The sequence below is a fragment of the Gymnogyps californianus genome, chromosome 2 (genome assembly GCF_018139145.2).
Source record: "Gymnogyps californianus isolate 813 chromosome 2, ASM1813914v2, whole genome shotgun sequence".
NCBI lineage: Eukaryota > Metazoa > Chordata > Aves > Accipitriformes > Cathartidae > Gymnogyps > Gymnogyps californianus.
In genome coordinates, this window is record NC_059472.1 from 73274137 (window position 1) to 73291847 (window position 17711).

The 17711-nt window shown below is 39.2% G+C and overlaps 1 protein-coding gene across 3 annotated transcripts in view; it reads right to left on the reverse strand.

Moving 5' to 3' along the window:
• Positions 1 to 17711, reverse strand: part of FHOD3 (formin homology 2 domain containing 3) — a 413671-nt gene that overhangs the window by 159860 nt on the left and 236100 nt on the right. For all 3 annotated transcript variants that reach the window (XM_050891468.1, XM_050891470.1, XM_050891469.1), the window contains exon 6: positions 339 to 433. In XM_050891468.1, coding sequence (XP_050747425.1) covers positions 339 to 433 — 95 coding nt within the window. The remainder of the gene's footprint in view (positions 1 to 338; positions 434 to 17711) is intronic.

Below are 17711 nucleotides of genomic sequence, written 5' to 3' on the forward strand. Positions count from 1 at the left end.
ACCCCAAAAAGTGGTTCCAAAGAATGTCTTGGGAACTGCAACTGCAAGACTAAAAGATCTTCTCCATGGTCAACTGCAATGGCAGCACCGACAGTAACGAGGGCATCTTTGGTATTTTTGCTTTTAAGAGTAGAGTATGTGCCAACAACACAAAAGAGTATAAAAACAGTAGAAAACAAATAACAGCTCGGTGTGCCCTAGTTTCCATGCAGAGTGTTATGTACTCATTTAGAACCTAACATGCAGTCTGTTTATACCCTAAATGCATACGTAATACAAATAAAATGCATTTAAAGAACACCAAAAACATATAAAATGAGAATTTTGGAGTGTCTTACCTTTGACCCAATAAGTGTGTACAGCCATTGGATGGTTTCATTATGATTTATTACTCCATTCATGCCATCGACATAGAGCATTATCTGGCCCAAAGCTATTGTGAAGAAAAGAGATAAAATATAATCAGACCTGGTGACTACTTTTTATAATCCTAAGCATTGCTGGCAATTTTCTATAAGCAGGGTTTTCCAGAGACGTGGGGAGCTCAACTAACAAAAGACATATTGGGCAAGATTGTGCTGGATGAAATCCTGGGCAACTGCAGTAACTTTACTGACTTCATCTGGATGATATAAGTGTGAATTTCCTCCAGGGACAAGCACAGGCACTTGTTCCTTCCTAGAAGATGCCACATTTTATTGCCCCAAAATCTGCAAACAGTGTTCTACATGCTGCTTACTGTCACAACGCTTCCATCAGCTACAATGCTTTACATCTTGTGAGTCAAGACTTTTACCATTTGTTTCAGCACCATATAATGTTTGGAATTAGTATATTTGGATTAAGTTGACTGTTTCAGTGAATTCCAATAATATGAAATTAAAGCAGGGCAATTAACACCAATAAGGACAGCAAATATTCACCATTGCACAGTGCTCTCTTGCAAATGAGTTTTGCATTTTAGTGAGCAAATACAACATACAAAGCATGGTTAACAAAGAAGCATCTTTATTCATTTATTCTAAAACATTTACAATGACATTTGAAAATGCACTAGTAAAATATTTTGTAACAGTAATTCCATAGTTTGCAATCCTGATAATATGAGATTTTCTAGAGACAACAGCTATTAAATCTTTTCTGACTGATAAGGACAGACATTTTTCGTAAGGATTATGAAAAGTGGATTAGCAAAATTCATCTATCATCTTCAAAAGTTTCCACTGTTAGATCTTCTGCTTTATAGCAGGAGATCAAAGCACAGTGGGATGAAAAAGAAATCACTGATGTAACACCTTTCAGCACAGCCTGTTGGCATAACAACTCAATTATCTAACGCACAACCTGATGGGCCCCTAGTACACCGCTTTATGGGGGAAAAAAAGGAAAAAATCCACAAGGTGAGGAAAAACACAACGTTATTAATCTTCCAAACACATTCCGAATGTTTGCTAACTTTTGCACAGGTTGTGCACAGTGCAGCATCGTTTTCCTTGAGGGCAGGTTTTTGAAGACATGAATGTTAGGCAAGCACTTAAGTACCCCTATAGCTAAGCTGCTAACTCTCATTTTTACATTGTCTCCTCCTTTTTCCTTTGCTCTAGTTGGTCAACTTACAGTTAAAAAACCCCGAGGTACTAATTTTAGGTCCTTATGTTCCTTATCTAATCTGTTACACCAAGCTAGAAGCAAAGTCACCCTACACGGTCAATGAAGACGGAGAAAAAGCGAGCAAGAGGGCTATGGCAAGGAGATAACTCGTATCTTAGGCAGGCTGCGTTGCCGCTGGGGTATGCCCATCTCTCTCCGCTCCTCCTCTCCAGGAAGCAATCATTCAGCACCCTCCAAAGACGTGTGTCTCAGGTGAATAAAATCAGGTGGGAGGGACACAGGCTCAAGTGTTAAGGTAAAATAAAAGATGTAAGCCAGTCAGTAAAAAGAGGTAAGAATTACACTGCCTGAATAAATGGCTGCTTTGAAGCATTTCCTTGCAGGTAGAGGAAAGAGGAGAACACTCCTATCCCAGTGGTAATCAGAGAAAGTTCTTAATTCTTGTTTTTACTTCCTTTCAATGCTAAAAAGATTTGGCCCTTGATCAGGATGAGATCCAGTCATGATAAGGTCACCAACCTCCTTTTTTTTTTTTTTTTTTTTTTTTGCAAATTCTTTGGTTGGGGGGTGAAGGGATTTAATTTGAATTTGAAACAAATGTGAAACAAATTTTACTCTTGGCGCATGCTTTCCAAATTAATATAGAAATCAAAGACAGCAAGAAGTCTGCTTTTAAAGGGAAAACATGCACACAATACAAAATTACTCCACTGCTTATACTTAAGACCAGTTAGACTGGATGCGTAAGTGAGATCTGGGATGCATTAGTCTTTAGCCTCTTAGATGTGACTCTTCATAACAGCAATAGGTTAAGGCAAATTAGTAGACCTTAGAAAGAAGCCAAGAAAAAGTTTTAGGGATTCCTGACAATTTTCATCTGCGACCACTAATCTTGCCCCTCCCCAACCCCTTCCACCACCTTTTTTTCTTTTTTTTCATTATCAGCTATCCTAAGTATATGGTAGTATCTATATCTTTTCAGCAACAGAATGGGTCTTTTGGATATAGGTGAGAAATTACTAACACATGAAAAAAACACTACTGCCACCACTTGAACAAGTGGCCAATAAGTTTCACAGAACAAATTACAAAGGACACCATGAAACGACCAAGATGAAGATAGGTTTGCTATAGAGTCATGCTGTCCACATACAAGTCATGACTCCAGTAATTATCTGCCACACACCAAGTTATCAGCTGCTGACAGACCTTGCTGTGGAGCTTCATATTGCTATTTCCTGTCTTCAGGGGTCAGAAAAATGAAAGCAAGACATGATAGGCAGGGTTGAGGAGAAATCAGCTTTCATATGAGGAAGAGTAAGTTAGGAAGTATCTCTATGTACTTTGTACAAAGCTGATGCTTTTCTTAGGAAAAGAAGTCCACGAGAAGACCAAAAAGAAGGAGAACGTTGGTTTTCAAGTGTCCGTGCTGAGGAAGAAAAAGTAACACCTAGTAACCACACAACACAGCGGCAAAATGGAAGAGGCCACCAAAAACGCTAGTATAGGAGCAGGCTGGTGGACTGGAGGTTCTCAGGCTCTCCCAGGGCTCAGGTCTGGCTGAGTAGGGCACACCAGTTTTGCACTAAATGAAGACAGACTGGCCGCAGAGCACTCTGCACTGTTCTATATTCTTTGCAGCTTTTCTACCCAACTGATAGCCTACCTCCCGGCCCACGATCGTAGTCTGCTGAAATGGCTGCAGCTACAGTGCAAACTCCATGCGCCTACCACCCCGCATGTGTGTGTCGGCATGCACGCACACCCACCACCAACACGCAGGGCCTCGCCAAGAAAGGGCACGCTAATTTGCAAGGCAATCTGAGGTTGTTCGGAAGGCCAATCTAGTCCAAAATCATTTAAGTTCACATTTGTACGTGCCTTCAACCGAACTTCTTTTTTTTCACTGAAAAACAAGGAGGCTATTTAATCCATTTAATCCCATCTCTCAGCTAACTGGAATTCTTTTTGGAAGTATATCAACAACCTACTTGCATTAGGAAGGCTTGCTATTGTGCAACAGGGGGCTGGGAGAGGGGGGTTTAAATACGGAGCAGACTTAATCTGGAATTTCTTTGTTCCCACTACCCTTGTGAAACCCTTAATCTTATGTGAAAGTAGTGTGTGACTTTACCCATAGCTATTTTCAAGTGGAAAATTGCTGGATTTCTTAGGAAAGGCTTAGGCTAGAAAAGGACAGACCAGCCAGAAACTTCATAGATTTCTGTTAAATAAGAGGTTTAAGAAAGCCTCTAAAAACTTGCCAATATTGGCACTGATACTCTCCTGGGATCTCTCCTATACAAAGTTAACAGGACCAAAGGGGAAAAACTCTAGCACAAAACATCATTACGATGAACATTACTTTAAGTAAAAGTCTATTTTTCCCACCCAGAGTGTCAAAACTTTCAAAGCTGTTTCTTGCCCACACACCTGCTTCTCTAATCTGCTCTATCTGCTTCATATTTTACCACAAGACTAACCTAGAGAAAACAACAGCACTGAATGAGCAGAAACCCTATTTTCTTACAGTTCCCTGCGAGTCAAACCCCCATTCATCACATCAAGAATTATGGCAGGGATGCACCTTGTGATTGCATTTGTTTCCATCAGAATAAGCAAATGTACAGGGTGAAGCAGGCCAAAGCCAGACCCTGTCGCCACAGGTTTCAGCTCCCAAGGAAGCTTCTGGCCCAAGTTCATCAGGCACTTCATAACCAGCAGCCGTGGTGCATGCGACACGCTGTATACAACAATGGGCAAGCGTGAATGACAGAACTGTGATGAAACTAATGGGGAAGAACCAGCTGCTAAAAGTCATCTTTCTCATTGCTAGTTAAAATCTTATCATCGTTAATGAGAAATTAAGGATCTGTGTGATTGCCTTAATTCTATTTGAAAACACATTACTAGCTTATGTACGCTATCCTGGGCACCGAAAAGGCATACTCCATCAAAGTAAATGTCCTGATCAAGAACAAAATTTCAGCATCTGTCTAGTGAGGGATCCCAGGAGGGAGATAATACTGTCATCTAGTATTCTATTACAAAGCACTAGGTGATAATTCTGAAGAAAACAAAACTACCTCAAACTTCTTCCTCCGTGTTTCCTCACTAGAGAGAGGCAAGAGCTCAGCTACCAAGTGGGACTGCTCTGAACACAAAACCTCCAGCTCAGCTCACCTCCGACACGCTGGATGTCGGGAGCTTCTACTTTTGCTTGTAGCACATTCCCACCAACACTGCTTGCACACGCACCCTCAGGGAAGAGCTTATCATCTTCACTACATCCAGGGACATTGGATAGTGTTTTCCCTGATGAGAAATCATTATTAAATACAACTTTTGTACCATCCAACTACTTGAAAATCAACAAAATCGCAGCAGAGCTCCTTGCTTCTAAGAGGTGACATCAGATAAAACAGATGACCTGGCCTCTCCACTGCTTCTGAAAATGATCTTACAGAGCAGCACTGTGCCAAACCTTATGACTCACACTCATTCCACAGGGCTAGAACCAGCTAAAATTTTTAGGTTTGGGGTTTTGTTTGTTTTGTTTTTTCCTCTGTTACTATTCATATAGGTTGGTTTTAGCTTCAGTGCAAAATCTGCTGTTTATATACCTATTCCCATTTCTTCACTCCTGTTGAAGATATCTGTAATGTCATCTAGGAAGATAAAAACAATCTTATTCCTGGCCACAAATGCATGAATATTTTGTTTCTTTTCAAAGTTTCTTTAAATCGCCACTCTTTGCTTAATCTTGTCTTTTTACCCTCTGTTCATTTGTTCTTTCCTTTATCACATGCATCATGGTTGAAACATGCTAAGAAATTAATTTTCAGAACTCCCATATTAACCATGTACAGAACTTGTATTAACTGTATTAACCAAGAACTGAACTTTCTCACAAAAAAATCACATCACAGAACTAATATTATAAACTAAAACTGCAAAGACAATTCTGTACAGATGTAAATGTATCACGTTGCCAGTGTAAATCAGAAGTTCTTATGCTAGCTGACACTATTTAAAGTCTAGCTTTTAGTCTTATGCAATACTTTAATAGCTCATAAGTATTTGGAAACTTCTGCATGCTAGTTTCAGACCTAAAGTATTATTCAAAGTTCAGATCTTTTGCAGAGACAAAGGGTTTCTAGATCAAACTTCATCTTTGTTTTTTTCCATCTACTTTAGTGGCAAAATATACAAAGATACAATAAAACTCATCTGTTTTCTAATGCTGAAAATGAGTGACAAAAAGGACAACCAGAATTTTCCCCTGGATTACAGGCTCAGGGGAAGCTGCCGTCCAGCGGTTTCCCCTGGGCAAAGCCAAACAAACCAGGAAGGCTGGACACGCCACTCTCCTGTGCAATCAATACAGCTTTCTGCAGCACGCTCGGGCCCTGCAATGCACATTGCTGCCTGTGGTTATAACCAAGCGGGTACAACAGCAGCGTGCTGTAACTTGCCCTTAAAAGCACATCTTATTTAAAAATCAAGGTCAAGCTCACCAAGAAACAAAAATCCTTTCTTTACTTGGCAGCTAAAAACGTGCCTTTGCCATTATTTTCATTCTAAAGAGACAGCATGTGTATTTTGACACTATTTTAATCAGTCCGTTAAAACTCCATGCTTAATACTGGGTTCTTAAATGGCACAGCCTAGCAATAGTTTCCACTGTCCACAAAAGCCCACAGGAAATATTGGAGGAGATTTATAACTCTAACATTCCTGGCACAATGGAGAGACCTTTAGATCTGTGTTATTATTACTATTCCGTTCTACCTAATTGTCCGTCTTTAACAATAACCTTAGTTCTGGTGAACCCCAGGGGCCACTAGCAAAGAAACGCTCTTTCCTTGCTGATTACTACATGAAAACAAAGGGGAACAGGCTGCCAGCTCTGGACTCGGAACAGAGCTTCAATTGACCAAGAGTCTGGCAAAACGTGTCAAAGTTTTGAAGCCTCAACGACATTTACAGTCATTTGTGCTGCAGGTACTCAGAATTCATCCACAAAGAACACAGACAAACATTTTTGGTCCTCAGAAACTGATTGTTGATAACACCTCGGCAATAAAGCAGGCGTAGGGACCACAGAGCATTTACAAGCCTCATTATTCACTTTGAAAGCAGGTTGTGACTGTGGTTTGGGGGCGGAGGGGGGAGTAGTGGGTCCCCTCCCCTTCTCTTTTTCAGGGAGAGGTACCTGCATGGTCAGTGCCTCCATATCTCCCTATTCTGAGGCTCCTTGACTAAAAGGGCTCTAGTTACCATTTCAACCTCACACACACATCTCCTCTCCCTAAAGCCTACTTCCCAATGGTTCTCAGTGTCCCCAAGCTTCAAGTGAAGAGAAACGCAGCCCTTCCCCAAGGGATGGCCAGCCAACACATGGCAAGTCCAGGACCGCAGAAACCTCTTTCAGAGGAATTTTCTCCCCTTCATGTTTCCTCTGCCACCCTTTTCCTCTGGTGTTTCTCCCTTTAAAAAACAGCACGCAGCAAGGTCAAAGGGCATAAGGCAGCTTTAATCAGCTCAAGCGTTTCAGCAAAAGCTTGTCCTTTATACATACCACGCAACGCCTGTGGCAGTGCAGAAGCCCCACCAAAGCCAAAGGAGCATATGAGAATTGCTCCTCTTCCAATGTTTTTTTTGTGATATTTCTTACAATTTACTTGAGTGCAAAGAAAGAATAAAGTCTCACTTAATTCTGTCAGCAGTTAACCTGCTGAATGCTTTTTTATATGAACTGAAATCTGGCTTACGTATATGCATTATAAAAGCTTTGCATGATTAGTCATAATTGTTTTAATCATTATTTTATGTTGCAGCCCTCACATTTTCAATGCACTATATTCCAGCATGATTTACAAGATTAATGACACTTACCAATGTACAATAAGCTGAGTAAAGCTTAATAGCAAAAGGTAAAAACATTTCCTCATTAAAAAGAAATATGTAATTAAAATACCTTATTCATAAATGAGCAAGTCTACTCCAGCATTAGACCACTATTTTGCAAGCTGACTAAAAGCATGAAAGTATGAAAAGAAAAAAAGGAAAGAAAGAATTAAGGAAGAAAGGAAGACAGGAGAAGGGAAAAAGACAAAAGACAAAAGAAAAAGAAAATAGAAAGTTAACAAGATGATTTTAAAAGATGACCATTCATCCTTGGTGCTTCATGAAGCAAAACTCCTGTGGAAAAAGAGAATGTGTGGTAGCCCTGAATTAAGATGACACGTTACAATGTATGTATATATAAAGCTGAATTAAGGCAGCTGCTTCTTAACTGAATCAATATAGGCTGTAACACTGAATAATGTTCTTCGAACATGTGTATGAAGTTACACATTTTTCTGAAGAATTTAGATTTCTAGAGTTTTAAAGGATTTTCTGAGGAGAGTTCCACATTGGCCCACAGAACTTCATTTCTCAAGGAGCTGGACGCGATGGTGAGATTGCCAGAGAGATTTTCTTGTGAGGTAAGGTATTCTGCAAAAGCATCATACCAGTGCAGAACACTACCCATGGAAATACTAAAGAATTAACTCCGGTGGGCTTACACCCAACTCCCAGCTATGACTCCTTGCACTGAGTACTGATCCTGCAGCAAAAGAGAAGCAGTTTGATTTTAGGGCAGAAATTAAGATCTGTTTTTAAGGATTAGGTCTCTCTTCTCATCTCCAATAAAATAGTTCACACATCGATTTCAGAGAAGACTCATCTTTAAATGTATCTTAAACTTTTCATAATGGATTTATCATGCTTAGGCATCTAAGTGCTTTACAACAGCAGTAAAATTGAATCAGAGGATCACAGGTTGGATGAGGTTGGACGGCACCTCTGGAGACTGCCTAGTCCAACCCCCTGCTCAAACCAGGGAAATCCAGAGCAGGTTGTTTAGGACTCTGTCCAGTTGGGTGTTGAATATATCTCCAGGGGTGGAAACTGCACCACCTCTCTGGGCAACCTGTGCCAGCGCTCAGTCACCCTCACAGGTTTTTTGGTTTGGTTTTTAAGTTTAAATCAAATTTTCTGTATTTCAACTAGTGCCCATGTCTTGCTTCTTGTCCTTTCATTATGCACCTCTGGAGTCTGGCTCTGTCTTCTTTACTCCCTCCCATAATATTTAAATTGAATTAAACTGAATTTAAATTGAAGATTAATCCATAGTCAAGAAACAATAACTACACTGAGCTAGAAGCCAGAAAAGAAAGTTTACCTTAAATTTAGGATTAAACTAGGGAAACTTAGCAAGACTCCCAAGTTAAGAAGCAATACCTTAGCCCTTCTATTTGGGAGCCAATTGAGTAATTTAGTCTGGCAATGTGCTAGATGTGATGGATTTCAAGGCATTTCCCTCTCCATTAATCATCATGAACATAAGCCTTCTGTCTGTGTAAACAATACTAATCCTGACTTTGAAGATACAAAGAGGGAAACAAACCAACCTTTGCAGAATGGAGAAGATAATTTCTCTGCAGCTCCCTTTCTTGAACTCCTCAGACACCTATTTACCCTGCACAAAGAAAGGTCCCGCAGGTGCTAGCTGTCTTTTATCAATCATTATCAATTACATACAGCACATCAGTTTGGAATTCCAGCATCTCCTTTACATGCCAAAAAGCTAAGCCTTGAGGATGAACTCAGCATTCGGACTGGGAAACACCATAGAATCAGATATGAGTTTGGAAGAAAATGCAATCGAGATTCAGTCTTAGCAAAATCAGCTTATTTTGACTGTCAGACTCTGTGTGCCTTTGCACCTGGGGCAGAGAAAACTCTGAGGGAATACCTGAAACAATTTTTTTTTCTACTATATGCCAATAGGATCTTTGCTGACTGCAGTCAGGCACTTTTGCAGTGATTATGAAAAAAAGCGCACTGTCTTGGGGTTCCTGCCTTATGTGGAAAGTAAAGAGAATCAAGGGGTAACACAGCCGGGCTGTTTAACAAATGGACTAACACTAGAGCAGAAAAAGGACATATGGTAGGGTAAAAGTGTTCACATACTGAGCATTTTTAGTCATCAACAGTATTTCTTGTTAGTACAACAGTAAACCTTCCAGGATGAAACCTGTCAGTTTTGAAGTGAACAAATGATGGATTCTCACTGACTGCTTTTTTTTCCCTAGTTTTCTTGAAAAAAAAAAAAAAAAAAAAAGCCACATTTCCTAATATTTACATTTTTCCTAAGCAGAAAGGAAGATTCTCAGGAAGCAGAAAGAGGAAACACAAGAATGCCCAGCATTATTGTATAAGAGGAATAAAAGAAAAAAAGATAAATTCCTGTGCTGGTTGAAACTTCAAACATTGGTTTATCCAACAGACTTCAGCACAGTCTTTGTACAGTCTTTGTAAAGCGCAAACATTGATGCATGATGTTCTGTTGTCATGGAGCAACATGTTGCTATCATAAGCACTAATATTTCCCAAGATTGCAGCTTCTTGTTTTTTAAGCTCAACTTCATTCTCCAAAGTGCTATGCTGGGCAGGTAAACACGGGCCCAGTTTAGCATCCTGAAATAAGAGCATTGCAATTGGTAAGGAAGCCAAATACACTTAAACTAGAACTTTGGCAGGGAGGCTTATACAGAGTAAAAATGATTTCAGGGGGCATGTAAAGTTACTTCTGCTACTCAAAAGCCAAAAGCCAGTCTCCAAAATTCATATATTGTCGCATAAGCTCAATAAGCATGGACTTCTAAAAACGATACACACTATATTCCTGAGGAACAGAAAAGCAACAAAAGAAAGATGAATGACAGTCACTGAAAACAGTAATCCTACCACTAGAGTTTCACATCACTTCACATGGAGGGTTTTGCAGGAAACAAAGCGTGCTGCCAAAAGTGACACTTAGGTAGTCATCCAATTTTCAGTACAATTCAAACACTGTTTATTCTAGCTGGTAGTGTAAGGTGTGCTTGGGGACTACCATGGAAGAGCTACACTGAGAACAAAAAGTACAAGTGAATTTCTCCAGCTATATTCTTTCTATATTACACTGGTTTTTAATTCTCACATAGTTTCTTCATGTGGCAATGCATTCCAAACAGTGTTCCCTCTTCTCCCAAAATAAGGGACTGCGTGTGAAAGTTTCACAACAGAAGAAGAAACATTATTTTAAGAAACACTACAAAACATCTTAAGTAGGTATCATTTCCGATATTTCTCAGTACTTGTTGCTAAAGTGACATGAGCTACAGGATTTTAGACAAGTCCAAAAGTTCCTGTGAAGGGATGTGTCTGCTTTCTTCATCTCAATAGAGAGAAATGCAACAAGTCAACAGACAGCACGGAAATACTAAGATCATTCTGGGGACACCTGAGTAGTGTTTGAAATGTTAGTGGCAAAAAGATAAAGAAACTTTACTTTTTAAAATTATTCTTTTCAATATAAACTTAAGATTTCTTTGATGCTTCTGTCATCTTGAAGCCAACTGATTTAAAGGTCACTGTAGAGGAGCACAGGAATTCACATTTTTCCTAACTATAGTCCAAACCATCCAAAATTGTTGATGAATAGTAAATTAAAAGCTTCCTCCCTGGCTCACAAAGGACTGACTCAAGAGCAGAAATCAGTAGGATAAATAAGAATTCACTATGCTTTAAATTCAGCAACTATATTAAAATAGTTCTTAAGCAAAATGGGAGAAGGAAGCGCGTCTGTTTAAAGCAAAGACAAGATGGGAAGTAAGGCTTTCTCACAGTGTCCCAGCCTCCTCACCATAGTGTGCTGGCTACAAAACATTCAAATCAAGCAGCCTGAAAATAAAAACTGATTGAATCAAGATCTCTGTGTCGTCGTCTATTAAGGGATGTATCCCAATATCCAATGATTTTATGAAAAAAATGCATCTGTCACTTTTTATTCACTGAGTTGTCTTAAAAAACAACAGTAAGTATATCCTTCTAATTTTCTACATCGTAATTACACCATGACAGATGCCGAAACTGAATTCCTGATATACTTTTCAGATATTTATTACTCTTCAGCATGCTGAGCCTGTCTCTAATGTTTCGGATAGACTCCACCCTGCAGTAATGTGCATGCCATTAAAGAATTCACTTTCATCTCCTGAATTTATGCTTGTTAGGGCAAATTAAGGAAAGACTCTATTCTTTAAGTACTGGCTAAACAAAGCCAAAGTCAGCACTAGAAAGCAAACCGATACAACACTTCATTAAATGTGCTTTTTATTCATTTTGTTTCAAGTATGTCTGCTGCTATGTGAAATTTAGGGTTATACAGTCTCCTTTCAAATCTCACAGTAAAGAATGTGCTCAAGTCACAAGTTCATATCTCCCATTTGAAGTGGGCTTCCCATGAGAAAAAGGTGCAGGGAAGAGACATCATTACAAATCCCTTTAAAGTACAGAGCTCGCACTTTTCCAAAATATTGATTGAAAATCCTGGTTTGTGTCTCTGCTCATTCATCGCAGATAATGAGCAAAGATTCCTTCCAAATTAACTGTAATTCTCTTCTAATCCCTCTATTCTTTTTTTTTTTTTCCCTTCAGCACGGTAACAGTGAGAACTCCTTTGAATACTGAATCCCATCTTATTACAGGAATTCTTAAAGAGAAACATAGTGAAATCATCTCCATCAGTGTCATGCTCAGACTCTTCTCCTCTCTCACTGAATTTAGATAGGTGAATAGCTAAGCAGAACACACACCAACCCCATTTATTAAATCCTAATTTCTGATCAACAGAAAGGCAGTTTACAGAATCTCTGCTTTTCACTTTATTTCCTTACCATATAAAAAAGTGAATAAAATAGATTCCAACAAAAGAAAAATATTTGGGGGCATAAGCTTCATTTGATCTAAAAATGTGAGGTCTGTCATTGGTGACTAGTTGTCACCTGTGTGGTGGCAGGGAGAGACAATTATGTACTGGCTGAATGTGAAGATGACGGCGGTGGATTTATTCAAGTTTGACGGTCTACATTTCTTATTTACCAGTAACTATGTAAATGAGAAACGCTGTTGAACAATCACACTTTATTTCCAAAAACAATTTGGGGTGATTTTATTCCATTTTGTTGATATTATTACAATTCAGTGACCATGGCATTATTGGTAACCCTCAGTAAGAATGTGAGCATGTTTCTATGGCTGTATTATTGGTCAGCACCCCATTAGCGGGAGTTACATAGGACCGGGATCCCTGGATAATACTAACACTGAAGAAGATGGTGCAGAGGCAATGTGGAGACAGGGAAGTTTAATGGCTCCTTGTGTTAGACAGTTCGGAGCAAGGTTGCCGGGGTCTGTTCTGTGAGCAATAACCTCGGGCTCTGCATGGAAGCAGCTAAATTACTTCCAGACCCAAACCAGTGCTGTAAGTATCACGGACACTTCTGCGCAACACTCCTTCAGTAAGTGATGTGGACTGAACCCAAACCATCTGTGCATAACCGGCGTAGAAGACTATGCATCTATGGCATAGTCAGTCCACGATCAAGACAAATCCACCATGGGTAATTAACAGTTTCTGGGTACTTAGAAGTTAAAAGAACATTAGGCGTACAAAATTCAAGCACTTGAAATTTTAAAAATGACAGAATTAAGATTCCTGTAGAACATTCAGCCTACTTTGTGCACAAACTTAACTATGTCAAAATCAATTTCAAGAAACATTCTTTCTGAGCTTTGGAGTACTACCTCATTCACAGCAAGTGCTGGAAAATACTGTCTAAAAAGCACTTTCTCAGTGTGTGGTCCTAGGAATTTTTTAGTGCAAACCTCCTGTGAAGACAGAATATTTCATTTCCTGCAGAGTTTTCTATGATGTTCATCAATATACTGAGTGCTTCACAGGTCTGAATACATTTTCTGCATAGCACACCCATGAGGTAAAGAAACGATTCTGTTCTATTCTGCAGAGAAGTTGGAGCTTCCACTAGCTCTGGACATCACATCTGAGACACCTGATAATCTGATTTTTGAGAATACCCTTCGATATAATAGTACTTCAAGTATGCGCAGAAGAGCTGCAACAGAGTTTAGGTTCAGCTCTGTGCAGTATGGTCTCAGATTGGCCTCCCAGAAAACAATGAACACACGTGAACAGGTAACATAATGATACTTTCTTACAAGTTGAATTGAAACTACTTGTGTAGCAACTACATTGCATACTAATACTATGGCAGAGGTTCAGTTAAAATCTCTCTCCCCCCATGTCAGGAACCTTAAAATGAGTAACACCACCATCCTTTTTTCCCCCTGAACTTTGAGGACTAGCAGCCTTATTTCCAGTGTCTGGAAAACCTGGGTTTACAAACATTATGTTCCTTTATCTTTTTTTTTTCCTGAGCTGGTATCCTTGTTTCATTTTAGAAAAAAGGGGGTGTGTGTGTGTGTAAAAATATCCCACATCACGCCCAAGTGGAATGAAACTGCTAGATTCATCGCTCTGTTTTTTGCCATTTAATTTAACAGAATAAATACTTCTCCTATTAACTGTTTACACACCCTAAAGCAAAACAACAAACAAATCTACAAACCATCTCTGGTTTATAATAGAAGTCACATTGTCAGAAATTGGTTCACCAGACATGATTTAAAAAGTTCAGGCTGTCATTGCAGCAATACTTCGAGTTTGAAGAAGCAAGAGTTATTTCAGATGGACAGTAATTCAGGTTGATACACCTAGAGGTACTTTGCAGATCAAAGAGTTTTGATATCTTCGAGCTACTTCCTATGTTCCACAAAACAGCACCCACCATCCATCATGCACAGCTTGGTCACCCTCCAATCTATTCTCCATTTTTGGGACAACTCCCCTCTTTATCCCTGTTTCCTCAATAGCAGCACTGATAAATATCACCAAACTCCAAAACTTTCTCATCACCCTACCGAACTCTTAGAGAGTGATGAGCATCCTGCTGCTCTTCACACCAAACTCTGGCAAGTGAAGGTTATGAGATGGGGAGAGACAACAGACCTCTGATCTGCTCCAGGCCACTGTTCCTCCAGGCTGCTGCTCCTATAGCCTCCCACTTGTCCTGGAAGAGCATCTTTAGCTCCAAGCATCTATTCAACAAACATCTCGCCTTGTTTTGAGGCTGGTATCCTTATGTCTGGGAGAACGCTGCAAGCAGCTAGTGCTAACACTTTGATCATCGTTGCCATCCAGAACAACTTCCGCTTGTAAAATGAAAGATTATCAAACAAAATGGGGTAAATTATTTATTTGTGTCCACATAAAACTGAAGTATGAAGTGGGTATATACTGTCTTCAGCTGAAAGAGTTCTTGCTCTTCAGAAAATGATCACTACTATCTCTAGGGCTGTTAATTTTGTTTCATAGTTGTAACTGGGAATTAGTTTTCACTAATCTCATCCCGTCTGATTGCTCAAGGCAGAAGGGTAGTCTTTCACTTTTCATACAGTACAAATAATGCAAAAGTTAAAAATTAAATAAAATACCTGAGTTGCTTTATTGGCAAAGAAAATAAAGTGGAACTAAAATATACTTATTTTGATTCACTGCTCGATCCAAAGAAATTTATGTTAGCACAAAGTGCAAAAGCAACAGAAAAGCTTGAAAGCCCGTAATTCACGTTTTGCGGTCAAACAGCAGAAAAAATAAATGTAAACAGTAGTTATCAGTTAAATAAGGACAGCTGCTTGCTACTAAGAAAATCTCAGAGCTTTACAAAATCAACACTGCAGTACTATAGCTGATTTAAACCCGTAAAAAATTATTTTACAACCATTGCATAATAAATGTTACTAAACTGTTTTATATCTTCCTGAGAAAGTGTTGAGACTCCAAAATACCGCTGTGTGAACCTCCGAGAGCTCCATTTTTGCATATCAACTTGTGAGAGAGCTTCTAACTTCGTTACATAAATAAGTTGCCTATAATGCATCCAATCCAAGTGACCTTACAAAAAGAAATAAAAGATGAAGTGGTGAGAGAAAGAATCAACATTGCTGGTACAAGCACTAAAAAAAAGAAAGTCTATTCTTTCCCGCCTTCCTTAATCTCACTTCAAGTTTAACATACAGAAAGGCTCAGAGCCAGAATGCTTATCCAAACTACATAAATCTCTAGACAAACTCTCCAGACTATATGGCCCTGTCCCCATAAAACCTTCCAATTCTTCCTAATGCTGCTTTTCAGCAGGAAAGGCTAGTAGAGAGCTATCTTTTCCCACCAAATCTTCAATCAATTTTTTCCTACCACATCTTCCCTTGGAAGAATGAATCTCCTTCCTTGCAATGTGTTTATTAAACGCAACGGGAATGGAAACCAGCCCCCAAACCTGCAATGAACCCTACAGCAACAAGGTACCCCACACCACTGCTGTGGCCGCCTCTGAGAAAGACCCAATTCATTCCCTTATTCCCATCCTGAATTCCTGAGCGGGGTCAGAGGGAGGGAACACCATTTACCACCATGCAACCTATTTCAGGCAGCTGGTCCAGCTTATAATGTAAACATGGTAACACCTTGGGAAGGTCACTCAGAGGAATGGTAGTATTAGCAAAGCAATTAATTTTGGGTCAAACACATGCGTATTGCCCTTTTGCTTTACTTTCCTCCCTTCCTTCCCCCACCTTGTAGAAGGAAACACAAGGAGGAGCTTATACTCATTCTCTGAACAGAAATTTTCAGAAGGTGAGAGACGGGATTTTCTTTAACATCAAGAATGTCTTCTTTTTTGGGGATGATTTCCAGCATGATATTTTATTTATCTGTTGCCAAAAGAAACACTTTATAGTTTCCTCATTAGTCAAAGGGCTTTAAGAACATGCTTGAAGGAAATGATCCAACTAACAAAACAAGCAAAACCTTTCCATGCACTTCACATGCTCCATGAAAAGCAGCTGCTTCACGGAAACAGCACCTGTAGAGCTAACTGTTCAACCTGAGGTGTGTTTACTATCTCCTTAAAAATCCTTATTCATAAATGCACGTGGAAAAGTTGTAGGTCCTCTACGTCTTTCTATCTTCTGACCACTAAAAAGTGAAATTCAAGGAAAAGGGAAAAAAAAATGACACGTTTAAACTCATGAGATTCAACAGTCACCTTTCACTTCTTTGAGAGTTTAATTACATGACATTTCATAAAGCTGGAGAGTAAAATGTAAAACAGAGACATAGTGAGGTACTGGAGTCCCAGGTGGATTTCCAAGGTCACACCGAGCTTGCCTGCCCTCAGAGCCCTTGACAACTAGAAAGCTGAAATCAGATATTGCTGCATTTACCTCCTCTGTCTTCTTTCATCACCTTTTTTCTTAAATCTAGACTGCCAACTTTAACAAGTGTCTGTATACAGCATACACCATACACATTCCTCATCTAATTTACATGAAGAATACAGGGTTTATAGAATGAAGAATTCAAAGGCTAGCTATATTTTATTCTCTGTGTGACAGGCTGTCATGGTGCTTTCCTCTTGCACCTTTTCTACCGCGTGTTTCCTTGCACAACCAGTCACAAACGCTCTGGATCTAGCAAGGCCAGTCAAGTCCTATGCAAAGAATTGTGCCTTCCAAATAGGATAATATTTTCCTTTTAGTTTTCCAAACCCACCTACATTAGCACCTACAATTATGATTAAGCAAATAAATTTGAGAGAGCTAGAAGATTAGGAAATCTCCAAACGCAAATTAAATGCATTATTGCAGTGTAAATTACTTCTTCCAGGTCATGTCTACAGTCTAGCAATATTTTTTTTCTCCCTGCATCTTGCAGTAACACATATTTGGTTTTGGGTATGTTTGTGCACATATTTTTGCTTATAAATATACATCATGTATACAGATGCATATCTGCAGATAAACATATCTAACTATATGTATCTGCATTTACATATCCCTCTCTCAAAATTCAAGTCTTACAGTATCATAAAAAAATTATAGCCACTTCATGATAAATGCTTTCATGTGTCTATAATTAGTTTAAAAAAGGATTGCTATTTGTACAAGATCTTTCAAATCATGTTTTCAAAGCCCAGTTTCAGAATTCTATTTTTACAACAAAATGCATGCTACAAACAACAGATGACATCGCCTTGTTTAGGGTCCAAGATAATGAGGTATGTGGAAAGAAAAGTTTGTTTCACACC